Here is a 20,630-nt window from a genome sequence, read left to right on the forward strand (position 1 = left end):
CTACTAGTGTGTTCTTTATTCTGGTCCCACTACTGTATTCTCCCCTTGTCATAGTCTCACACACTGTTTATCTATCCATTTTAAACATTGTGATCATTCTTTCCTTGTCCTTTCAAGCCTCCAGGGGTAAGATATTCAATTCAAACCTTTTATAATGATTCAGATCCATAATCTCAAGGCCTAACCCAGTAGGAAATCTCTGAACTATCTCAAAATTTTGTATATTTATTGAATTAAGGATTTCATGTTAGAATGGTACTACATACTCAAATATTAGCCTGTCACAGGTAGTGTACACTGTGTATCAGGGATAATGGCAAGTTAGAGATTCACCCATAGTTGTTGATTTCAGAAAGAATAAAAAAGGTACAATACTGTGACTGGAGTAACATACAAATACTCTGCACATAGGAGAAAGAAACTTATGACGTTGTCATAAGTACAATATACATTTTATTATAGCATGCAGAAAATATATGATTACCATGTGAAATTAATTTACATCTATATGTTTAAAGCTGAATAGGCATTTATATACAGATTCCGGTTTGGAAATAATTTCAACACCAGCACTGCATGATCTAATGATAAGGCATTTGTCCAAACACCCTGCATACACTAAATGTTGAATCACTTTTCCTAACACCTTGTGTGCCATAATGTTGAAGCATTTGTCCTGACACCTTGTGTGCCATAATGTTGAAGCACTTGTCCTGACACCTTGTGTGCCATAATGTTGAAGCACTTGTCCTGACACCTTGTGTGCCATAATGTTGAAGCACTTGTCCTAGCACTTTGTGTGCCATAATGTTGAAGCACTTGTCCTAACACCTTGTGTGCCATAATGTTGAAGCACTTGTCCTGACACTACATGTTATAATGATGAGTCACTTCCCCACAGCTAACCAGTATAAGGTGACAGTTCACCACTCGGGTGGACCACCTGCTGAACCCGTCACTACCTATGGTCGCCTCGACATTACCTTCATTGCTGCCGATGGTATCAATGAGACACTGCAGATCAGTCAGTGAGTATTTTTTTCCAATGAGTATGGCTTATGTCTTTGTATCTGATGATTAGTAATGTATAATTATATAGAAAGACAATTATAGGTAAACAGTACTTCATGAGGACATGGTTAACCCACGACTCATGAAGTACTTGGGGAATGGGAGGCAATTGGGTTTGATCCAAGGAGGGGGAAGGTAATTTCGATTTCTTGGCAAACGCCCTTCACTAGCTTCTAGGCACCCCATCCCTTGAAAAGACAGGAAGGCTACAGGGTGCCTGGGGAATGAAAGGTAATTAAGTTCAATACAAAGATGGTAAGGACAGCTCTAAATCCTTACCTCATGAGTCATTGAACATCAAGACACCTAGAAGGGAATAACTGTATTTTATATTCATTAGGCAGCACCAAATGAGGACATGCCTTCTGAATTCCACATACAGGGGCATAAATTATTCCACACTTTGAGTCAAAAGAAAAAGGGGTGGAATTACTATGTATGTTAGAGAAAAGTTCAAATGTGGCATCAAAAATCATATAAAGACAGAAGGGACAGACAGGGAATCAGTTTGGCAGCAGTTTCTTAAAGGGTATTAAAACCTAATCTTAGGTGTGATCTCAAGACCCCAAAACAGTAAACTTTTTTGGGGATGAAACTGCTAACTCTCCATGGGGAAGTGGAACAGAATTCTTCCTCCATAAGCCATGTGTGTCGTAAGAGGCAACTAAAATGGCGGGAGCAAGGGGCTAGTAATCCCTTCCCTTCTCCTGTATACATTACTAAAGTTAAAAAGAGAAACTTTGATTTTTCTTTTTGGGCCACCCTGTCTTGATGGGATATGGCCAGTTTGTTGAAAGAAGAATAAGAAATTGCAAAGGCATCAAGATACAAAAATGTAGTTTTAATGGGAGATTTTAACCTGAGCCAAACTGACTGGAGCTATTTGACAGAAAATCTAAAGTCCTAGCAGCTTTCTTGATTTAGTCCAGGACTTGCCTGACTTGCTTCACTCAAACAGGAACCTCTGTTAAATACTCTTGAGGTAAATGAAGAGTTTAGTGAAAGCAATCACAAATCACTTAGTTTCAATAATTCATGAAATTACCTTAACCCTTTGACTGTCGCGGCCGTATATATACGTCTTACGAGGTACCGTGTTTGACATATATATACACTCATAAATTCTAGCGGCTTCAAATCAAGCAGGAGAAAGCTGGTAGGCCCACATATGAGAGAATGGGTCTGTGTGGTCAGTGTGCACCATATAAAAAAAATCCTGGAGCACGCAGTGCATAATGAGAAAAAAAAAACTCCGACCGTTTTTTTTAATTAAAATGCCGAATTTGTGGTCTATTTTCGTATAGTATTTATGGTTGTATTCTCGTTTTCTTGGTCTCATTTGATAGAATGGAAAACATATAGAAATAGAGGTGATTTTGATTGATTTTACTATAAAAAGAACCTAGAAATGGAGCTCAAAGTAGGGGAAATGTTTGATTTTTGCCAATGTTCAAAAGTAAACAAATGATGCCATTGTCCACTAAATGTCCAACTAGCCATTCTAATATGCAGTCATAAATGGGTTGATGTTATTTACACAATTATTACAGTATTGCAGTAGTCTGCATAATAGTAAGTCTTCTATTTTTTGTTTGAATAAAAATTCAAAATAGAAAGCAAGAGTAATATCAGAGGGGCCTGAAGACATGACTGATGAGCAAAGAAAATGTTATTTTAGAGCCAGGAATGTCTGCATTGTTCATTCTGGACCTTATTTTGAAATTGTCATGTTTTTTAGTTTTCATGAAATTGGCCAAATTGCAAATTTCTGACCACATTATTAGGTAGTTGAAATCAGTAAATGGGCAGTTTTTTGTACTCAATCGATAGAAAAAGAAATAGCTGTGAGTTTGGGCGACTGGAACAATGGAATTAGCCGATAATAGGGCTCAAAGTGGGCGAAATTGCCGATTTGTGAACAGCGCCGAGGTCGCTAACTTCGTGAGAGCACAATTCCGTCAGTTTTCCATCAAATTTCGTTTTTTTGGTGTCATTACAATCGGGAACAGATTCTCTATCATTTCATAAGAAAAAATAATTTTTTTTTCTTTTTTAAATTTTGCAACACCAGGAGACACCTCAGGATTGGGGGTTGCGACAGTCAAAGGGTTAATTCCATGAATTCAGGTTGCAGATTATATGGGCCTAAGGGATTACCTGAGTCTTGTAGACTGGGGTAACCTGACAAAGATTTAGTGCCTATACTGTGTATCACATCATAAATGTACATTATGTACTGATGTACTGTGCTATTCATCACAATTGTTACAGTACATATATTGTGTGTACACATCTTGTTGGTACTTGCTGTGCCTTAGTATTGATTAATACTTATTATTATTAGGGTTGGCACAGACATGAGTAAAGCTCATTTCCCTATCTGGGTTTAAAAAAAAAAAACACTCAATTACCCACCAAGGCAGATTTTTTAAATATTGCTATTTTTCAACATTGTATAATTTATATTTACTGGTTTATTTTATCTATGTAGGACATGAAAAGTTCAATAGTATTTCAAATTTATATTGATGAACCAAAAAATGTAGCAAATTGTGCATAGCAAAAAAAAAAAAAAAAAATTAGACAATACTTATATATCAAATACTTGTTAGCACATAAGAATTTCAGTCCTAGTAAGTCCTTTTCCATTCTATGATGCTAGTCTGCTCAGAAAGTTATGACTGGCTGCAGGACAAACTGGTGATTAGGGAAACATGTGGCAACATGGTTAAAATCTAAACTTCATAAAAATCTTGGGAGCAACTTGTACACCAATTGCAAGGGGAGGCCATGCAGGTTCAAGAGTGGCCTCATCCACCTTTGGGATGGACCATGCACCGTGTTCAGTGGTCTGTTGCTAGCATATTGGATGGTAATAATGTTAGAAGAGAACTGTTTTGTTCTCTTCTAACATTATCATTAGTACACATGCTGTCATCTGAACTTCAGTGAACATAATGCAAAGCCTGACTCAACGGTGTTATCCACCTTTGAGTTGAGCTTCGCAGTGTGTTCAATGATGTTCAGATGACAGCATGTGTTATTAATGATAATGTTAGAAGAGGACAAAACAGTTCTCTTCTAACATTATTACCATTTAATATGCTATCAACAGACCACTGAACATAGTGCAGAGTGCATCCCAGAGGTAGATGAGGCCACTCTTGACCCTGCATAGCCCCACTTCCAACTGTTCAAGTTTGCAAGATTTTTAGAAAGTCTAGATTTCAACTAGTATGTGTTGCTATATTTTTCATTGGTCATCAGTTTGTTCTGCAGCCAGCATCATAACTTCTGCGGAGACTGTATACGTAACTAATTACGCCAGTTACGAGTTATCCACACGAGAAAATAATTTAAAAAATGATTTAATGGCTCTCATCCTAGGTAGGGGGCTAGAGTCCCATAAATATTTTATAGTTACTCCACATTAGGCATATATGGAGTTGCCAAACAATGACTCATAGAATGTTCCAACACAGTTTCAGTATCAGTACATGTGAGTGATCAAATATAAATTTATAAGCCTTGTAACCTGCTTGTACATGTGCTCTGTTCAAACCTCATTGCAAGTCTCTCAGAGCTGAAGAATACACTATGGTCACTTGGTTTCCAGCAATGAGTAAAGGTATTTTAACAAATCAGCACAAATTATACCTCTACTCACTGCTGGAAACCAACCAATCATAGTGTATCCAGCTCTGAGAGACTTGTAATGAGGTTTGAAAAGAGCACATGTACAAACAGGTTACAAGACTTATAAATATATATTTGATCAATTCACATGTACTAACACTCTGGCTAATGGGTTGAAACTTTTTTTTTTTTTTTTCAAGTCGGCCGTCTCCCACCAAGGCAGGGTGACCCCAAAAAGAAAGAAAATCCCCAATAAGAAAATACTTTCATCATCATTCAACACTTTCACCACACTCACACATTATCACTGTTTTTGCAGAGGTGCTCAGAATACAACAGTTTAGAAGCATATACGTATAAAGATACACAACATATCCCCCCAAACTGCCAATATCCCAAACCCCTCCTTTAAAGTGCAGGCATTGTACTTCCCATTTCCAGGACTATATGAAAATAACCGGTTTCCCTGAATCCCTTCACTAAATATTACCCTGCTCACACTCCAACAGATCGTCAGGTCCCAAGTATCATTCGTCTCCATTCACTCCTATCTAACACGCTCATGCACGCTTGCTGGAAGTCCAAGCCCCTCGCCCACAAAACCTCCTTTACCCCCTCTTTCCAACCCTTTCAAGGATGACCCCCTACCCCTCTTTCCTTCCCCTATAGATTTATATGCTTTCCATGTCATTCTACTTTGATCCATTCTCTCTAAATGACCAAACCACCTCAACAACCCCTCTTCTGCCCTCTGACTAATGCTTTTATTAACTCCACACCTTCTCCTAATTTCCACACTCCAAATTTTCTGCATAATATTTACACCACATATTGCCCTTAGACAGGACATCTCCACTGCCTCCAACCGTCTCCTCGCTGCTGCATTTACCACCCAAGCTTCACATCCATATAAGAGTGTTGGTACTACTATACTTTCATACATTCCCTTCTTTGCCTCCATAGATAACGTTTTTTGACTCCATATGTACCTCAACGCACCACTCACCTTTTTTCCCCTCATCAATTCTATGATTAACCTCATCCTTCATAAATCCATCCGCCGACACGTCAACTCCCAAGTATCTGAAAACATTCACTTCTTCCATACTCCTCCTCCCCGATTTGATATCCAATTTTTCTTTATCTAAATCATTTGATACCCTCATCACCTTACTCTTTTCAATGTTCACTTTCAACTTTCTACCTTTACACACATTCTCAAACTCATCCACTAACCTTTGCAGTTTTTCTTTAGAATCTCCCATAAGCACAGTATCATCAGCCAAAAGTAACTGTCAATTCCCATTTTGAATTTGATTCCCCATAATTTAATCCCACCCCTCTCCCTAACACCCTAGCATTTACTTCTTTTACAACCCCATCTATAAATATATTAAACAACCATATATGACATTACACATCCCTGTCTAAGACCTACTTTTACTGGGAAGTAGTCTCCCTCTCTTCTACACACCCTAACCTGAGCCTCACTATCCTCATAAAAACTCTTTACAGCATTTAACCCTTTGACTGTTTCAGGCCCCTCTCTGAAACTGTCATTCTATGTCGCCAAATATTCAAAAAAAAAAAAATTATTTTTTCTTATGAAAATGTTAAGATTATTTTTCTGAGTGTTTTAGTACAAAAAAAAATTTTTTTGCCATCGGTACTTACCGAGATATAGAGCCGTGAAGTTTGCAGAAAATGAGCCGCGTATGGCAACAGCGGCGACTGCCGCTCACCCGGTAAACTTTAGTTTACTTGTAATTGAAGGTTTTTTGTTTTTTTCACTATTTTATTTTTTCACATAACTTATGTGGCCTATGAGACCAAAGTAAGGTGCAATGTATATATATACACTCGTTGTATACAACACAATAAGCACACAAACATAATTATCAATATATTGTTTACAAAACTTGTTTACAAAAACAAACAAACAATCATCCTTCTCCTCCTCCTTCTCCTCCTCCTCCTCCTTCTCCTTCTCCTTCTCCTCCTCCTTGTCTTGTGTGGGAGTGTGTGGCTTATAATTGTTTTGAGTCAGAAGTCGGCAGCTGTCAAAGTGACATACTGTCTCATTAGTCACTCCCCCTACCGCTTGTCAAAACAATGGGGTCGGATGCTGCTTCCCCTCCTCCATTCTATCTAATTATCTTTCTCCCTCATTCTATATCTTTCAATCTGTCTCTCTTTCTATCTGTCTGCCTATCTCTGTCTCACAGGTACACATAAATACAAGTATACATAGTGTAAATTACCTAGGATAACCCAAGAAATCCAGACAAAGTGCTATACTCTGCTTGAAGATGTGAGTAAATGTGATGACAGTCTTGTGGCTCTCTCTGAGACAGAGAGCTAGATGGACAGACAGACAGAAATGTTTGTGTACCAGCAAAAACAAAGGGAGGGCGATGGTCATGTAATATTACCCTCCTTTACGCTCATCAAAGTCAGCTCTTATCAGATGTTATCTCCCCTTATCTTGTCACTGTCATGGGGTGGACTTTTTTTTTTCTTGCTTCAAGGGAACAATATTATTACATCTTCTTCCTCCTCCTCTTCTTCTCCTCCTCCTCCTCCTCCTCCTCCTCCTCTTCCTTCCCTCCTCCTCCTCCTCTTCCTCCCCTCCTCCCCCTCCTCCTCCTCCATTGCTTTTGGTCTCAAACTCCTCCAAATCATGAAATTGATCTTCACTGACACTTCCATCTGTGTTAGAGCATCACTTGGGAAGAGAAGAGTCCCAGATTTGCTGGGGAGTCACATATTTCTTACCGCTAGACATGCTGAAAAAGGACAACTGAAATGGCATTCCCACAATGCACCACTGGCTCCCCGATTTTTTTTATATGGTGCACACTGACCATGGAGACCCATTCTCTCACATGTGGGCCTACCAGCTTTCTCCTGCTTGATTTGAAGCTGCTAGAATTTATGCGTATAAATACGTCAGAAACATTGGCTCGTAAGACGTATTTATACGTCGGAAACAGTCAAAGGGTTAATAACTTACCACCTATTCCATATACTTGCAACATCTGCCACATTGCTCCTCTATCCACTCTATCATATGCCTTTTCTAAATCTATAAATGCAATAAAAACTTCCCTACCTTTATCTAAATACTATTCACATATATGCTTCAATGTAAACACTTGATCTACACATCCCCTACCCACTCTGAAGCCTCCCTGCTCATCCGCAATCCTACATTCTGTCTTACCTCTAATTCTTTCAATTATAACCCTACCATATACTTTTCCTGGTATACTCAGTAAACTTATTCCTCTATAATTTTTACAATCTCTTTTGTCCCCTTTCCCTTTATATAAAGGGACTATACATGCTCTCCGCCAATCCCTAGGTACCTTCCCCTCTTTCATACATTTATTAAACAAAAGTACCAACCACTCCAACACTATATCCCCCCCTGCTTTTAACATTTCTGTCATGATCCCATCAGTTCCAGCTGCTTTACCCCCTTTCTGCTCTTCTTCACTCCTAAAAGATGGTATACCTCCCTGGCCAGTGCATGAAATTACCACCTCCCTTTCTTCCTCAACATTTAAAAGTTCCTCAAAATATTCTCGCCATCTACCTAATACCTCCCTCTCCCCATCTACTAACTCCCCTACTCTGTTTTTAACTGACAAATCCATACTTTCCCTAGGCTTTCTTAACTTGTTTAACTCACTCCAAAATTTTTTCTTATTTTCATTAAAATTTCTTGACAGTGCCTCTCCCACTCTATCATCTGCTCTCCTTTTGCACTCTCTCACCACTCTCTTCACCTTTCTTTTACTCTCCATATACTCTGCTCTTCTTATAACACTTCTGCTTTTGTAAAAACCTCTCGTAAGCTACCTTTTTCTCTTTTATCACACCCTTTACTCATCATTCCACCAATCACTCCTCTTTCCTCCTGCCCCCACCCTCCTATAACCACAAACTTCTGCCCCACATTCTAATACTGCATTTTTAAAACTATTCCAACCCTCTTCAACCCCCCCACTACTCATCTTTGCACTAGCCCACCTTTCTGCCAATAGTCGCTTATATCTCGCCCGAACTTCCTCCTCCCTTATCTAACATACGCGAGTTATTTCATAAATGAAACATTCTCATTCTGTTGACTATATTTAAGTATTTCTTAGCCTGTGATGCTTCTGAAGTCCCTATCAGTTATAATAGGTAGGTACAATTAAGTAACAGCCTATTAAGTTGTTTTAGAGTAACATTTCTGAAACCTCAGTTTTTCCCTATTTTTTAAAAAACCCAAAAATCTTTTTTTTTTTTAGAAATGGGCAGTTATGCCAATCTTTATTTTTATATTTACAACAAAAAAAAATGTTTATGCTTTTATCCATCCATACTACGAGAGAACAATACTCAGTTTACCCAGTTTTGCATTTATATAACATTATTATTTTTATTATTAACCCTTTGCCTGTTTCGGTCGTATATATACGTCTTACGAACCACCGTGTTTGACGTATATATACTCAAAAATTCTAGTGGCTTCAAATCAAGCAGGAGAATGCTGATAGGCCCACATCTGAGAGAATGGGTCTGTGTGGTCAGTGTACACCATATAAAAAAAATCCTGCAGCACGCAGTGCATAATGAGAAAAAAAACTCCGACCGTTTTTTTGGATTAAAACGCTGAATTTGTGGTGTATTTTCGTACGGTATTTATGGTTGTATTCTCGTTTTAGTGGTATCATTTGATAGAATGGAAAACATATTATAGAAATATAGGTGATTTTGATTGGTTTTACTATGAAAAGAGCCTTGAAATGCAGCTCAAAATAGGGGAAATATTTGATTTTTGCCAATGTTCAAAGTAAACAAATGATGTCATTGTCCAATAAATGTCCAACAAGCCATTCTAATATGCAGTCATGAATGGATTGACATTATTTATACAATTATTACAATATTGCAGTAGTCTGCATAATAGTAAATCTTCTATTTTTTGTTTGAATAAAAATTCAAAATAGAAAGCAAGAGTAATATCAGAGGGGCCTGGAGATGTGACTGATGAGCCAGGAATGTCTGCATTGTTCATTCTGAACCCTATTTTGAATTTTGCATATTTTTTAATTATTGTGAAATTGGCCAAATTGCAAATTTCTGACCACGTTATTGGGTAATTGAAATCGGTAAATGGGCAGTTTCTTGTACTTAATCGATAGAACAAATGGAGTTCTAAAGAAATAGCTATGAGTTAGGTCGACTGGAACAATGGAATTAGCCGAAAATAGGGCTCAAAGTGGGCGAAATCGCTGATTCATAAATATCGCCAAGGCTGCTAACTTCGTGAGAGCGTAATTCTGTAAGTTTTCAATTAAATTTCATTCTTTTGGTGTCATTACCATCGGGAAAAGATTCTATCATTTCATGATTTTTTTTTTTTTTTTCGAAAAATTTTCGACACCAGGAGACACCTTAGGATTTGGAGTTTCGACAGTCAAGGGGCTAAATACCTTTTGTAGGTCTAGGTTTTGTTTACCCCTTTGACTGTCGCAACCCCAAATCCTGAAGTGTCTCCTGGTGTTGAAAAAAAAAATATGAAATGATAAGAGAATCTTTTCCCGGTGGTAATGACACCAAAAGTACGACATTTGATCGAAAGCTTACGGAATTATGCTCCCGCGAAGTTAGCAATCTCTGCGATATATACGCATTGGCGATTTCACCGACTTTGAGCTCTATCTTCAGCCAATTCCATTGTTCCAGTCGACCAAACTCATAGCTATTTCTTTAGAACTCCATTTTTTCTATTGAGTACAAGAAACTACCAGTTTACTGATTTCAACTACCCAATAAAGTGGTCAGAAATTGGCCATTTGGCTAATTTCATGCAAATTAAAAATTATGTCAATTTCAAAATATAGTGTCCAGAATAAACAATGCAGAAGACATTCTTGGCACTAAAATAACATATCCTCTGTTCATTAGTCACGTCTCCAGGCCCCTCTTATATTATTCTTGCTTTCTATTTTGATTTTTTATTGTGATAATGATGTTACTGCAGAAGTGAAGACACAGTGTTGGAGGCTGGACAGGCAACAGTAAGAATACTAGTGCCTCATCCGGCAATCACGGACATCCAGGCAGTTCAGCTCCGCTACACTGCTTATCATGGCTGGATCTATTCTGGCTTCTCCCGCTGGGCTATTGATAAGATTTCTTTAATGGACAGCTTTGGCAAAATGTAAGTTATATTACTTTTTACAGCCTTATATTGTCATTCTCTCATTAGAACTAGCGTGATATTCTTGCTAAACAAGTAGGATATTCTTGTTAAACTAGTATAACACTCATGTTAAACAGTATCACTACATTCACACTTTTATTTTTACCATGTCCTAATTCTCCTCATTTTCTAAACTTCTTCCTAGGCTTAATATTTTTACACTCCATACATTTACTTGTGTTTTTACATTATCTCATTTGTTGCATATCTACCTTTGATAAGCACACAGTAATCTTCAATTAGCAACTCATAATTTTGTGGAAGAATGTAGCATGCTGCAGGACCCTTCCCCTCCATCTCACTGCTAGCCTATGGACATGGCCATTGTTTTTTATGGGGAGGTCTAGTCTCGACTTGTGATGTATATAAACCTCCTATGCTGCTAGTTCTCTATGCATATGCATCCCCTATGTTACTCAGTTATGTGTTATACCACTGATTTCCAATATTTTCATAAACCCATCTCATAACTCGTACATTAAACATGCCACCCAGGAGGAATATGAGTGATGCTAGAGGTGCCAAGATGATGATTTAGTTTTTGTGATAAATGGTTTTGAAAATTGACAAGTTGAAGATTGAAACACTTATGCAACATATGGGAATCTTTATTGAAGAAACATTTTGCCACACAGTGGCTTCATCAGTCCATCAGAAAGCAGAAAGGTTGCATAAGTGTATCAATATTTCAACTTGTCGGGTTTCAAAATTATTTATCACATCAGTCAGACACTGCAACATCATGGGATTCTTAAATACTTGTCCAAACTTTGGACGAAGACCTACATACACCAGTGGATGATTCCACTGTGATCCCACCTTCTGCTTCAACTCGCCTGACTACAATATATAAGCCACTTTTCCGGCCCTGTACTGTGCTTTCTTCAAGATTGATGGACTGAACACATCGATTCCAGACTGAGGGACTGATTACCTCAAACTCCTCCTCTCCTTACACCTTTCTGCTTTATATTGGACTGATGAAGCCACTGTGTGGCGAAACGTTTCTTCAGTGAAGATTACCATATGTTGCATAAGTGTCTCAATCTTCATGATTTAGTTTGAAAGTCTTGGTTAAAAAAATAGATAAGCTTAAAAAAGGTGCATGTGATGGAAATGGCTCAAGCCTTTGGTCTCAGTGAAGCAACAATTTGTGGTTAAAAAAGAATTAGAAGTTAAAAGCTTGTGCAATGAGTAACCCAAGCTATGGCCTCCTGAGCTAAATAAAATACATGCACATGTATACACACATTGATGTGTTAAGAGTGTATATAGCATTGGAAACATCACTTCAATACCTGTTACTTTTCATCCATCAGGTTGTCATTCTGCCACCGTGGGACAACACTAATATCAGGAAAGGCGATGCACTTAACACTGCTCCCTGGTGACTGTGTGTTGCGAGATGAACCCACAAACGTGCCTGCAAAGCCTCATCCTTTCTCTGACTCCCTGCCAGAGGTTGGTCATCAGTTGTCATACTATCATCACTATATTTTATGTATTATTATAGTCATAGAGAAGCACCAAACCAGTAAGGGGTCATACAGCACCTGGAGAATGGGAAGTAATCAGGTTTGATCCAAGTAATGGGATAGTAGCTTCAGTTCCTTGGATCTAGAGCTCTTCATTAGCATCCAGTTACCCCTTTCCTCCTTGAAGGTATATCTTGAAATAAAGTATTGATGCACATCATGGTTAATAGTACTTATTAGCTAATGATGCACTGTATGACCCTTGTAGGTATAGTGCTTCGTTTTGATAATTATTATTATCTTTCTGGTTATAATAACTATTAATATTAATGTACACTAATCAATTTTTTTTATAATATGTATCACAGTGGAATTAAAACATTACTTATGATTTGCATCTAACCTTTACAACATATGTACATAAAATAATTTTTTTTTCATGCTCTCAAAGAAATCGAGGTATTTTGTTTTAGAGCAACAAAATATTTTTAAATTTGAAATATGTTCACAAAAAGAATTTGATCCAACTTCATCAAATAAAACACAGATAAAAATATAATAAATTTTCCATTGTCAGAAGCATTTGGTACTGCATTAGTAAACTTAAATTTTTTTTGCTGCCGAGTCTTTACCCAAATTAAGATGATCTATTATTTTGTACAGGAAACTGAGAATGAAGTGCATCAGATGCCATCCCTCCAACTGGCAGTGGCCCCTCATGAGGTTCCTCATAACCTCACAGTTCCTCACAGAGTCTTCAACCTTACCCACCCCATTCCAACCCCCATACTCACACCCATTGATGCTCATGCCACTGTACTGACACATCAAGGACAAGCACCACCACTTTCTGTCAGCTTGGAAGTTGCTCCAAACTACCAAAACATTCCTAATGGGTTCTATAATGTGTCAATGCTGAGGCCACCTCATTTGCCCCACATCTTCCCTGCCAAACTTCCAAGCAAGACACCACATCCCTCAAGGTATGGTATGGATGGGAGTGTAGTAACTTCTCCAGTACCAGGAATGAGGTACAGTGTTGGTGGGACTGTGGTAATGCCTACAACACCAGTAACAGACACAAGGCATGGAGATGTGGCCATGAGCAGCGAGGAACCTGTGAATGTCATTCCTGCACCAGATCTTGCACACTTTCCTTTATCCAGCAACTTTTCACAGGCACCCACCCTTTATAAACATGAAAGTGGACACACTAGCAGCACCATCAAGTCTCCAGATAACACTCTTAAGCCTGGCAGTGTACAAGAATCAAGTAGTGTACAGGCACTTGTTCAGTTGCATAGCATCCCAGCTGTCACATCCTCTAGTAGTCAGAACCACACACAAAATCACTCTGTAGCTGTAAGTGGTGCTCAGTTGACCACTGATAATCCTACCTCAACCCTGAGAGTTCCTACAACACCTTCTATTTCTCTCTTGCCTCCAACCACATCTAAAGCAAGCAGTGCTGTGCCCAGCACGAACCTAGACATAGATATGAACAGCTTGGCCAGTAATATTAAGACACCAGATGTCAGCAGCAATAACACAGACTTTATGCTGAATAGCACTACCAACCCGATCACCCCTAAGAACTCATTTCAATCCCCACTTTCTACACTTGTTATGCCAAACTCTCAAGATCTTCGATCTGAGACAATTAGTCCAACTCTGTTACCATCAGCTGCAGAACCCACCCCATCCGTTATGCTTTCTGACAAACCACATTGGTTGAGCATTTCTCATTTTTCTGGTGAAAATACTGATCGTGTGGATATTGTTCCCCCTGCACTATTAGTGCACCCATCCAACTTCCACAGTCATTCCCCATTACCAGCCACAACCAAGACACCCAGTGTTCAAGCAGAATTCAGTGACAGAGTTCCTACTGCCTTAAATACCAACAGTCTGATAGATGAAGAAGTCCCTGAGAGGGAACGTGCTCGTGCCCTTGAACTTGGTCCTGAGCCCATCAGTGATCTTTCATCTGATAACAGTAGAGTCAAGTGTTCCAGCTCTTCTTGCTCCATTCAGAGTTACAAGCAACGAGCTCCTTCACTGTCTTCCACATCGTACTCCAGTGTTCGTACTCAGACGACAAATTCTCATGCAAGTAACCTAACTCCTCCACAACCATCCTTCCACCAGCTACCTCCCCAGAAAATATCATTTCAAGCTGATCCTTCTCAAGAGCCTCACTTTAAGTATCCAATTACTAATGTTGAGAATTCCCAGGCCACTGGAATAGACACTTCTTCAAGACTTCATCAAACTCGTATATTTTCATCTGCTAGTAACTTGCACCTGAGGTTCCCATCCTCTGGTGAGGATCAGATCAGACCCCTCACACACCATGATGTGGAAGGCAGACCAAGACTAAACCGTGGTCATTTACCTGGGACTTATCTAGACAACCCATTACGTCCACCTCCGATACACAATCTTCCACCAGAGACAATCATAGGCCATGGAAGAGCACCCCAGCCTACCCTTGAGCAACAAACTGGGGATCAATGGATGTTGCGACAATCATATCAGCAGGAATCTCAGATGGATCATGATATGCACAATGTGCAAGAGTATGAACAAAAGTCATACCCAGAGGAATATGAGGAAACTTCTCCCTCTCAGTACCAGCATCACCATCATATCACACAGCACCAACAACAGCAACAATACTCACACCACAATCATCCTCAACAGCATCATCGCTCATATCAGTATAATGCTGAGCAGCAGCAATATCACACAAGATCACAGCATATTCAGAAACCCTCAGAGCAACATTCACTGACTGGGTCTATAGGTAATTTGACACATGTAAATGTTGAACTGGCTCCGGAGAGGTCCCCTCGACCCATCCCAGCTCCTGCTCCTTTCTATGTCCAGTTACTTCCTCCAACTTTCAGTCACCTGGCCCACCTAGAGACTTTTTCATTGCCTCGCGAGACCAGGAAACCTCAGGATTCCCATAACAGAAAGCGAGGTAACAGCGCAAGTGGACGAGCGAATAGAGGGCGGAGCTTGTCAATACCTGCACCAGGGGGCCGAGCAGCAGTGTTTACCCCGCTAGTGCTACAAGTGCAGGAGAACCATCAGGGAAGGTACATCCCACTCAGACACATTCCAGGCACTTCTCATGCTATTTAGACAAGATTATTTATTCAACATAAAAAATTCTCTCCCTATTTTGAATGTACCTTTTAGACATGTGAAGTCAGGATTCTTCACAACACAACACTCTCAAAGCTTGAATTCTGACATCTAGCCACTGACCTATAAGCTGAAGTATGAGTAATATTTATGTATGTATGTGAAATTAATTTGTTCCTCAGATATCACACAATATTCTATAGTGAGTGAAACACAACTGACAAGTTTTTGTAAGCTGTTCCTCTCAAGGAAAATGCTTAAATGCTAAGAAGGAGCTTTTCCTTCTTTGAACACCTTCTTTGAACACAGTTGCCTGCCATTCCCCAGGCACTGTATGGCCCTTATGGGGTTTACCACTTTCCTGTGAATATACTCCAACAGATAATAATAAAAAAAGAAATAATTTGTAAGCAGTCTGAGAGCTTCAAACTTGTTCATAAGATTAGAATCTTTTGAGCTCAGTGGTAGAGCAGTCTGCTCACAATTGAATGGACCCAGGTTCATTTCCAGGGTGGGGAGAGACATGGGAAAGTCTCTTGATGCTTACTTTCCCTGCTGCAGTATGACCCTTATTGGGTTTAGCACCTAAATTAATTATATTATTACTGCCTCTGTTCATTTAGCAGTAAATAAGTTAATTGTTGTGGGTCACATTGGGAGGGGATGTCAAAAAACCCCGATGGAAATAAGTCATTCCTCATCTTTCTTGGGTTAACCGATTACTTAACATTCTAAGGTTAATCATCAAATGTCTAATTCATTTCATATTTAATTAATAGTCTGCAGATGGTTTCCTCCTCAGCTGAAGGATATGAGGATAAGGGTGCTTATATTTACACATGAGTATGATGCAGTGTAACTCTCTGAGCAGAAAATTTAACTATTTGTATATCATACCAACCCTATTCATGTTCTGACTGACTGTTAGGAAACTAAGTGCCTCTTGTTTCATTAATGATGAGATATATTATGTTGCATAGCACAGTACTACACATCTTATCATCCATGAAATGAGATCATTTAGCTTCGATCAGTAGAGTACTGTTATCTAAAATTATCATCATTTCTGGTTGTTAGTGATCTTTTGTTTACTTTAAACATTCTTTTATGTATAGACTAAAAAAAACTAGAGATCATGAAGAATGTCGTATTAGAAAAAAGCTGTAAATAGAAAACACTCATAATGGAAAGCAACTGGGCTTGATCGAAGGAAGTGGAGGGTAACTCCCAAACTGCCTGGATAAACCATCTTTTATAGTATTTAGTAAACCCTCTTTAGCTCTCTGTCAATGGCCTTCCGGTAGTCTAAAACTACGAAGTCCATCCGCACATTTAGCTTAATCCAAGTCCTCCTATCATATAATTTTTAGAATGGAAAGAGGGTATCTCTCTCTGTGCTTTGGTTCCCTGTAAAGTCTATTCATTCCTGGTGGTTGAATACTCATTTTATTATTGAATCCAGGATAAGTACTAAACCCTTAGGAGGTCATAGTGCATGGGGAATAGGAGGCAATCAGATTCAGTCCAAGAAAGGGGAGGATAGATCCACTTCTTGGTTCAAGAAACCTACCCTAGCATCAAAGCACCTTCCCTGAGGAGATTCATTGTCTTAGTAATACATTATTATTATTATAATCAAAAAGAAGCGATAAGGCTCTTAGTAATACTTTACCACTTCACAGGGTATGCAGGTCAGGATTACTGGCCTGTAGTTTAGTACTTGGTCTTTTTTTTTTTTTTAGTACAGCCTCTCCTCACTTAACAATGGAGTTCTGTTCCTAAGACCACATCGGTAAATGAATTCATCGCTAAGCAAAGAGCATACTATAATGGTGGTGGGTTTGTCAACCATCTTTGATATTGTTAGTGTCACTGTTGCACCATTTATGACAATTTTAGCATATTTTTAAATGTTTATACAGTAGTGTACTGTATATTGTAATAAACAGAACAGAGGAAAGCAGCTCTAATATACATTAAGTATGCAAACTGGTCAGAGAGCCCGTTGTAAATCTGAGTTGTCGGTAAACAAGTACATTGCTAAGTGAGGAGAGGCTGTATTAGGGCAGCACTATACAAGATAACTTTTAGCAATAAGTCAAATCCTTGCTAGTAGCTGCAGACCTCTGCCCCTCCAGCACACAGGTTGAGAGTCCATTTGGATCCAGTTTCATGGTTGTGTTCAACAAACTCAGGTCTACCAAACCATCTCTTCTGTCATTAATAAGTGCCTTGGGTGCATATGTGGCATACCTTCTCCCAATTGGGTAGCATTGAAAATTGGGTTGGTCAAATGTTTGTTAGTGGGATGAATTGTAAAGGACCTGCCTAGTATGGGCCAACAGGCCTGCTGCAGTGTTCCTCCTTTCTTATGTTCAATTGTATTATTATAAAAAAGAAGCGCTAAACCTACAAGAGTCATACAGCGCATCTCCCAACTGTAGCAGTTGCAAACGTTCCAACAAAGACATCTTGAATTTTTCATTGTTTGAGAGTATTTCTCTAAGTCTGATCATTTGTCCTTTGCTAACATTTCCATTGTGGTGGAGCTTCTGCAGCTACTTTATTCTTGAAGTGCTTTTTCTGCATCACTCCTGGTAGTTATGTTTTCATGAATAAGCCTTTGTAAATTTCTCTCCTGTGAGGATGTGGTAGAGGCAGATGCAATATTGTACTTAATTTCTAGAGTATAGTAGGTATGATAAGGCCCAAGAAGATAGTAATATTGCTGATCAAAGGAGCATAAGTGACAGAGTCAAGAGCTGAGACTCAACCATCACAAACAAAAAGTAGTAAAAACAAATTGGTCAGTAAACGCATCATTTGGCTTGGTCCCAAAAGGTCTTGCGTTTGGCTCGCACCTGATAGGACCTGGGATTAATATCAGCAAAGCAAGCATATGGGCAAGTCTCCTTACCACCCCTTTTCACTTAGCTGTAAATACAGTAGTACAGTATCTTGGAAAAAATAAAAATGTACATAATAATGACAATAGGACACCACACACATTGCTCTGGTCTTGTAACCAAACAGGTAATTATTCTTAATTATATACCTCTTTTTTTTAAGAGTATAAAAGGAGCATTTTGTGTTTGTGAAACTTAACTGCTAGACAAAGGGTTTAACTGCAGCAGGATCATTAAGGCTTTAAATCACTTATATACTGTAGTCGAGGATTTTTTAATCCCTAGAATAAGAAAAAGTTTTGGAGTGAGATAAACAAGTTAAGAAAACCTATGGAACAAATGGATTTGTCAGTTAAAAACAGAATAGGGGAGTTAGTAGATAGGGAGCTGGAGGTATTGGGTAGCTGGCAGGAATATTTTGAGGAACTTTTAAACCTCTTGACTGTCACAACCCCAAATCCTGAGGTGTCTCCTGGTGTCGCAAAATTTCCCCCCCCCAAAAAAAAATTCTTATGAAATGATAAAGAATCTTTTCTCGATTGTAATGACATCAAAAGAACGAAATTTGATGGAAAACCGACGGAATTATGCTCTCGCGAAGTTAGCGACCTCGGTGACATTTCTGAATCGGCAATTTCACTCACTTTGAGCCCAATTTTCGGCTAATTCCTTTGTTCCAGTCAACCAAACTCATAGCTATTTCTTTAGAACTCCATTTTTTTCTATCGATTGAGTACAAGAAACTGCCCATTTACCGATTTCAACTACCCGTTAACGTGGTCAGAAATTTGCAATTCGGCCCCTCTTCAAGGGGGGCTCCTTGGCGTGGTGAAGAGGCTCTTGGTCTGAGGAATTTGACCTATCGGTCTTCTTCCTCAGACCGAACCTAATTACCCCCCAATCTCCCCTCCCCTATCCCATCCTCCCCTTTTTCCTTTCCTCCTCCTCCTCCCCACTCCTCCCTTTTGTCCTTCCTCTTTTTGTCCTTTGGGATTTCTCCCACAGGCGCGCTAGTTCCTGGGTAGGAGAAAGGATACCGGGGTCCATCCCATTCCGTTGAGGTTCTTAGCGGTGGCGTAGTTTGCCGTGGAATCTGGATCGCCTGGGGATGTCCCGATCCCTCTCCGGTATCCCGGAGTAGCTTTGGGTGTCTTTCGGGCGACGAGTGTATCTCTGGAAGCCACCTTTCGGATTCCGGGGGTGGTGGCCGAAGGAGGTATGCTTTGTGGCGGATATCCGGCCGCCCTCTCTTTTGTCCACCGAGGTAGCTCGGCAGATGTGAGGTTGCTATCCCGGATTGTTAGTTTACTAGCATGATGGGTAGGGTATGGCACGGGTTCCATGCTGCATCTGCGCTAGTTGCGGTGCTGAGGTCCTCTTGGGCGCGGAGGGAGATTTCTGGCCCTTTCATTCCTCCTAGGACCTATCCCTCCCCGGTCCCCCCTTTTTTTTTCTTTTTTTTATTTTTATTTTCTTTTCTTTCTTTTTTTTTCTTAAAAACAAAAAGAAAGAAGTAACCTAACCATGGCAGCCCTAGTCCATGAACCTGGTACCCCCGGGCCCCTTCTTGATACCGCACCCCGTTCTGACCCCGCCTCGTCTTTGGACCACTCTTCAGACATTCCTCATGCCTCTGTACCTATTGCCGGTGCTGTTTCCTCACCCGCTTCAGGTACTGAGGCCTCGACTGACTCCTTCGATTTATCAGACCTTCGCTCTCCTCTGACTATGCTTCCGGCCTCTCCCTCTACGGTGCGGCGATTTTCAAATCGCCGACCCGTTCCACGTCGGACCAACTCTGGTCCCACGCCTAAACGTCAACGACAATTACCTGCTGATGATACTTCTCCACCTTCACCTTCTCGTTCTTCTCAGAAACGATCGACACGTCCTTCACTACCTTTCCACGCTCAGTTTCAGACTGAACAGTGGACTAAATTCTTCACTTTACGACCAACTTCCTCTACTGCCTATCTTTCTGACCATAGTATTGGCAAGGCACTCCTACGCCATGTTGGTAAAGATATTTCTTTTCATGCTCTTAAGAGCGGTACTCGCATCATTACCGTACAGAATGCTACCCAGGCTCGTGAGCTCTCTTGTCTTTCCCATATAGATACTGTTCCTGTC

At 39.7% G+C, this 20,630-nt stretch overlaps 1 protein-coding gene and 1 long non-coding RNA gene across 5 annotated transcripts in view; one reads left to right on the forward strand and one right to left on the reverse strand.

Moving 5' to 3' along the window:
* The window catches only part of LOC128698796 (uncharacterized), a 49,689-nt gene extending 30,694 nt beyond the window's left edge, over nt 1–18,995 (forward strand). Inside the window, exons 8-11 of the mRNA XM_070097717.1 lie at nt 902–1,028; nt 10,745–10,924; nt 12,286–12,427; nt 13,105–18,995. Of these exons, the coding sequence (XP_069953818.1) occupies nt 902–1,028; nt 10,745–10,924; nt 12,286–12,427; nt 13,105–15,591 (2,936 nt within the window). The 3' untranslated portion in view covers nt 15,592–18,995. The remainder of the gene's footprint in view (nt 1–901; nt 1,029–10,744; nt 10,925–12,285; nt 12,428–13,104) is intronic.
* LOC138854435 (uncharacterized) overlaps nt 7,456–20,630 on the reverse strand; it is a 46,366-nt gene continuing 33,191 nt past the window's right edge. For 3 of the 4 annotated variants that reach the window (XR_011393651.1, XR_011393649.1, XR_011393650.1), the window contains exons 3-4: nt 12,265–12,418; nt 7,456–10,884 (exon numbers count right to left, since the gene is read on the reverse strand). This is a non-coding gene — a long non-coding RNA (uncharacterized lncRNA). Of the gene's footprint in view, nt 10,885–12,264; nt 12,520–20,630 lie in introns of all 4 variants that reach the window. The other variant, XR_011393652.1, reaches the window with a different exon arrangement.

The sequence above is a fragment of the Cherax quadricarinatus genome, chromosome 59 (genome assembly GCF_038502225.1).
Source record: "Cherax quadricarinatus isolate ZL_2023a chromosome 59, ASM3850222v1, whole genome shotgun sequence".
Classification (NCBI taxonomy): Eukaryota; Metazoa; Arthropoda; class Malacostraca; order Decapoda; family Parastacidae; genus Cherax; species Cherax quadricarinatus.